At 37.6% G+C, this 6,330-nt stretch overlaps 1 protein-coding gene across 2 annotated transcripts; it reads right to left on the reverse strand.

The window, feature by feature from the left end:
- Positions 1 to 1,598: 1,598 nt before the first annotated feature.
- LOC140338643 (TNF receptor-associated factor 6-B-like) lies at positions 1,599 to 6,330 on the reverse strand. 2 transcript variants are annotated; one of them, XM_072422928.1, is made up of 4 exons: positions 6,242 to 6,330; positions 4,961 to 5,240; positions 2,371 to 2,564; positions 1,599 to 1,793 (listed from the first exon to the last, which is right to left on the reverse strand). In XM_072422928.1, the coding sequence occupies exons 2-4, from the start codon at positions 5,206 to 5,208 to the stop codon at positions 1,753 to 1,755; spliced, it is 483 nt and encodes a 160-aa protein (XP_072279029.1). In that variant the 5' UTR covers positions 5,209 to 5,240; positions 6,242 to 6,330; the 3' UTR covers positions 1,599 to 1,752. The 2 variants fall into 2 exon arrangements, with proteins under 2 accessions (XP_072279029.1, XP_072279030.1); XM_072422929.1 differs by having other exon boundaries at positions 2,411 to 2,564; positions 6,242 to 6,325.

Here is a 6,330-nt window from a genome sequence, read left to right on the forward strand (position 1 = left end):
ATGTATATATTATTTATTTCATTTATTTTTACATGATTTTGTGTTTCAAACTTTATTATACTCATACTACTATAATATACTGTAAAATAAATTTTCATGAAAAACAATGAACTGCTTTTAGACATATAAATCTGGAAAGAAATGTACCTCTAGGGAGGTTAAGTTGTAGGATTACTGAGAATCTAAGTTATGCAGGTGAGTGATTCAGTACTACCCATGGGTAAGCAGATTTTACAGACCTTCATTTTGGTGTGGGGCTGGGGGACTGTATTGTCATATATATCTGTTGCCACAATTAATTCTTTGTTGCCCACATTTTTTATCAATTGCCTATTTGTACTCCAAGTGACTCTTCACTTTATTCTCCCTGGTGGAGAATGAATTACTGCAATTGAGACACATGGACTTGGAAGATTCTCCACCTCTGTATTGTCAAGTCAGCATTTTTTGTTTAAAATTTAATCCGTAAACCATCATCACATCACTATTTGTCCCATATCTGGCCATAGTGTATTGCTCACCAGTTCTAGGGCATTGAATACATTTTGGGTTGGCATACTTTGCATTCTGCCATTAGCCCTTCCCCTTGCTTTATCTCTACAGTAAAAATGTGGGCAGGCAAGGGAAATTTAATGAATTTTCTAATAATTCCAAAGACCGTCAACTGACTTATGTACTGTATGCATTGTGGAGTAATTTATCTTTAACTTACCCCATGAGTTTACTATAAAATAATATCTGATATTAGGTGATCTTTACAGGTCTATCACAAAAATATTGGACCAATTTTAAAAAAGTTTATTAACACAATAAAATTAACCAGTATTTGAAAATACATCCACAATGTGTGTTAGACTTGGACAGGAAATTATATCTGTAGGTTAATAAAAACAATATAGCACTTTGAATTTAGATCAAGCATGGTACTGTAGAATTGTGGTTGAGCTATGGAAATATTTATGTTAAGAAAAAGCAAATACTTATTGATCTCTATAGCTGCTGGCATCGTGGATTAAGTTATTGTCAATTTTACAACAGAAAGTTTTTATTTATTTTATTTGCTGAGCTCATTCTGCATTCCCTCCTGGCAGCGACTTGGTTTGCTATTAGCGTTCTGACCACCAATGTAAGCACATGAAGGGGGGAGGGAGAATAGTGCTGAGATTCACCTTCATTGCCTCTATTGTAAACCTATAAGAATTCCTCCACAGTAACTACAGATAAACCTGGTGATCCTGCTAGTCCCCTGAAGCTACAGGTCTGTTTTACAGTTTTTTGAAAATATTTTAATCCCCATAGTCCAGCCGCAGTTCAGGTGTGTGGAAATGGAAATGATAAAATATTATGCACACAAGGCATTTTCATCAAAAAAAGAAACTTTTTTTTTTTTTAGTCATGTAACTACTCTGTCCCATTCTTTCTTTTGGAAAAGAAGGCTGAGGCTGTTTCAGAAGACCATAAGCACCATAAAAACCCCAAAAGCCTCCCTGGGTTTTTGGCAAGGATACAACCACAGGAACACTATGACCGGCATGGTGTCCTGCAGCTCCCAAGTATAAAAATAAAGGAATTATTTGACTAAGGGACTAAGACCATGATTTTTAACACACACATTAAAAATAAACTTTAATTGTTAAGATTAAAAACTAACAAAACTAAAGTTTTTAAAATTCCCCTAGATAGTAGACTGATAAGTCTTCCGGTCTTCAGTGGAAGGCAAAGTATTTTCGTCATCTTTTCTTAGGTTTTCCTTTAGATCCAGCAGTGGGTTAGTTTTTGCCATCTGTAGGACTCTACAAAAGTAAAGGAGAATTATCATGAAATTCTTCTTAATTAAAGAGTTTATTGTATTTTATTGAAACCAGCAGTTTTAACATTAAAGATGAAGGGGATATACCCCCTTCTTCACAATAATGGTAATAAACTTTAATTTAGAGTAAGTGGAAGAAGAGGGTCCAGTTTCTGAACCAGGTTCTTGCAGAGGCTGCTAGGGATTCCTTGAGCAATATGTGACTCTCAGGTCAGTAAATTTGTCACTCGTGACCCTTTTGGTTATCTGTGACATTCTTCCCAAAGGCCAGCAATGGTCAAAACCACCCAAACTCAAAGGAACCTCCAATATTATTGGAACATACTGCTGCACCTCCAGTAGTGAGTTGTACCTCATTCAGTGAGATGGTATTTCTTGGGAACACAAGAAAAGTGAATATTACATTTATGAGACTACTTTATGGAAGACACAAATGTTTTGGTTCTTCGAGGGGACCCAACATAATTAGGTCAAAAGAATACCTTTGACCTAATAATATTTAAAACAAGCGATAATAGTCTAAATATGGATATCAGCTTTCTAAATCACTATCTTCTGACCTCTGTGACTCTTGCCCAACAGTCTAAGCATTATGCTTACCTTGAGGTTCGTCAGCTCCACCTCGGCCAAGTAGTCTTGATTGGAAAATTTCTCCATAAATAAAAAGTCTTCTCTCTTGGCAAAGTAGTTAACCGGGAATAGCTCGTTTTCTGAGACAGAACTGTTATCCAAGGGGCAATTTGGCCCGTCGTCTCTGAAAGGCAAGGCATACACAGGGAATCACTTAATTTGCAAACTTCATATGGTGCAGATAAGTTGTGCAGAGATTTAGAAAGTTTCTGGCATTTATATTCTCATATAAGTTCATAAATACATACATCACAAAGGGAAAAGGTATTACATGCCATTTCTAATTTTATTAAAAACAGAGGCATTATCACATATCTTTACAAATATATGAGAATGTTGCACACCATTCCAAGGTGCCTGTATACGCTGTCAACAGAACACTAAAAAGGTACATGTGTATCCAATATTTTTGGGGAACCCAATATGGTTCCCTTGTTTGACCTAGTGGTAAGTGTTTATTTTTTGTAATGCTATGGACTTGTTCTACAAAGCTCCAATGAATTAAAACTGTGATGCTGCCATGCTGAATAAAAGAATATAAACCAACCTGGATTGTTCCTAGGTGTACTGGTATCTTGCATGGTTTACCACTGCCAATATCTATTAAACCTACACCTCCCAAAAACAAAATTGTAAGAAAATGATTTACCTTAAATGACTCCCAGTAGGATATCATATGCATAACATAAGTGATATCATTACTGCTAGGGAACCTGAAAATGTCACTAAGCCAGGAAACCGGGTTTTAAAATCTATACGCAAATTCATAATAACAGGATGTGCAGGAAAAAGTAAGAGAGGGGAGATAATTTGGCTAGCAGAATCAACAGTAATAATATGTGTGGCAGGGAAGGTCGATGATCAAACAGCTTCTGAAATGCCTAATGGAAAACAAGCAGGATAATGGAAACTATGGAAAGCCATTTATTTCACCTGCTTCCTCTCAAAGCTTCAGGGAGGGGTATGGAATGTTATAGGGCAGTAAAGTAAGCTGTTTTCCACACATTTCTTGTATATCTCCAGCAAAGGTCACAGGCACATAGAAAGCAAATGCCATAGCCTACTCCAAAACTGGATGCATCTTTCTCTGTCATCCAAATCCCACTTTCTAAAAAAGTAAAAAGTACTGTTGTGCAAAAGTATTAAAACTGCTGCATTTATTTATTAAAGAGTCATCCATGACCCCATTTTTAGGTTAGTGACCGGTGATGTAGCCAGTGCCTAACCTCAGCTTAATAGGAAGACTATATCAGTAGAGGCTGCAAGCAGATATATATAGAGTGACAACATATTACGTAGTGCTGTACATTAAATAGGTGTTGCAAATGACAGATAAAAACTGACACAAGAGGAGGAGAAGACCCTGCCCAGAAGAGCTTACAATCTAAGAATTAAATGTGCTGGATCACCCAGGTTAATTGATGAAAATCTGTCTTTTCCAGACCTGGAAAGCTTTAATAATCAGGCCCAATGCATAGATACTCCTTTGATAAGACATATCTATGCTCTAGGTTCTTGAAATAGAAACTGCAAGTAATAAAGATCAGGGTGTTACAAAGTTTACCCTCCAGAAACAGGAATCAGGACAGAATCAGGAAGTAAGAAGGAATCTTTGCAAAGTGAAAGTATTAGACTCTTATTTGCCATGAGTGTCTTAGTTTGCAAACTCTGCCTTTATTGTCATTCTGATGACACCTCAACAATTTTGGATTTCCCCCCATGTTCAGAAACAAATAAAAGTTGTAAGCCTTTCTGTTTTAAAGATATACTTTAAGGCATTGACAGCCATTGGCACCAACCTTATGAAAATGCTGGATGCCTGGCTGTTTTGGTTGGCAATGCTGGATATTACAGCAAATAGTACTTGAATATAAACAAATATAAACTATGGTAACTTTTTTTACCTGAAAAAACAAGAAAATACAATGACTCGAGTATTAACCCAGGGCACAAAACTCGGACGTCACTGCTAATATAATAACAATCACCGCTAAAATAATGTGAATACACATATGTATCCTTTTAATTATTAAAAGGGAAAACTTACATGGGCTCAGTCTGTATTTTTCCCCTATTTTTTACAAGATAGTATTTTGTACTGTTGTATTGGTTATGATGGCTCGCTTACTCCTAAACAACCTTTTATGCATAATTGTTGACAACCAGTAGATGGCGATGTATGCTCGGGTAAAATGTATTAAAACAGTCCAATAATATCTTAGAGTTTATTGTACACGTTACATGAGGACACAGTGACATCCAGTGGTGTGACCTGGGTATAAGCTGAGCTTCTGTTTCCAATATGATTTTTTTTTTAAATCTTGATTTATACTTGGAGTATACACGGTAATTGAAAAGTGAAGATTCTTTGTTGTCAGACTTGTCCAGGTCAGAGGCTCAGAACATACTAAAGCCAAAGCAAGAAAACCTTTACAAACATAGCATGCAATATCTATGGGAGGCCTAAATATGGCAGAGGAAGAACTGACAAGTGAGCTAAAGAGCAGAGTGACAACCCACCTTATGGACTGTAGAATGCAGGCCTTACAGAAGCGATGTCCACATGGTGCCTGTAGCGGATCCTGCAGTGCCATGAGGCATAGGGGACACCTAAATGTGTATTTCAGCAGGGGGGTTCCATCTGGGCTGTCTATGGAAGAGCTGGAGAACTCATCAGAAGAATTTAAGGAGCAAGCCGCCATAGCTATAGCGCAGGCCTCGTCTGAGTCGGACGCCTCTAAGCTGCTCCTTAAGTTTACCTTACTCATAGTTATTACGAAGCTGAAAGCCTCAAGACAACCTGAGAGAATTAAAAACAAGCCAAATGAACAATGGTCACATTTAATGTTTAATTTTTGTATTACCGATAACTAAATGCTTTGTAGTCCTCTGCTGGACTACAAAACAATTCCTTCCTTTAATGAAGATGAGGAGAAGGGGAGCTATTTTGAATTTCAGCTGGGCAGGGCTGACAACCCTAGTCAGGATTTTAGTGCTGTTGACTATGAGTTGTCACCTCATATAGGAAGTTGTTAGACAGATCAACAGGCATGTTTTATACATGGCTTTGATCCGGGGGTGAAGCCCTCTACTTTGTGATATCTACATCTTTACTTAGGTTAAAAAAACCCAAATGTTTACAGCCATTTCAGGATGTTTATAGCGCATTTTCTGTGGCTTGGATAAACCAGATAGGTGCTAACATATACAAAGAAAAATGTTCCTATTGGCTGATGGTTGTTAGGGGCGGTACCACCTATAAAACCCAGTATTCAGGAAGCAGTTTGCATGTTGAACAATAGATTAGGGTTGGTTGTTACCATGACAACCACTTTAACTTTCTCCATTATTATTGATGTTTGCAAAGTCTGCAAACTAAAGAACTTTAGAATTTTCCACAAACTCCGTCTTGGATAAATTTCAATCTAATACGTACAGCTGAACCCACTGTGCATGGCATTATACAGTGTTATTAAAGCAGAATATGATTTTTTACAGCATTATGTTATTGTTTGCAGCCACTCTGTTCTCGTCAATTTCTTTTTAAGAATTATGTTTTAGGGTCCTCGTGGGTGAGCATGCTGCACCCCCAGAACTACAACCAGGCAGGCCAGGACTCCTTGGATCTACCCACACTGGCATTCTGAACCCCGGAAAGTAAACCAGCACCCAGCTCCTTCAAAGATTTTACTGTCAGCTAACCTTAGCTACTAATCAATGAATGTGAATTTGCATTGGGGTGCCATTAAGAATGAACACGTGTTCCTGCATTTTTTAAAATCCCAGCATTCCATCACTGACCTGCAAAATGTAGCTGTCAGAATCCCAGCGATTGACCCATCTAGCTCTGTATAACTGTTAAAAACGGTCCATGGAGGAGGCTCAGGGCA

The sequence above is a fragment of the Pyxicephalus adspersus genome, chromosome 9 (genome assembly GCF_032062135.1).
Source record: "Pyxicephalus adspersus chromosome 9, UCB_Pads_2.0, whole genome shotgun sequence".
NCBI classification, from domain to species: domain Eukaryota; kingdom Metazoa; phylum Chordata; class Amphibia; order Anura; family Pyxicephalidae; genus Pyxicephalus; species Pyxicephalus adspersus.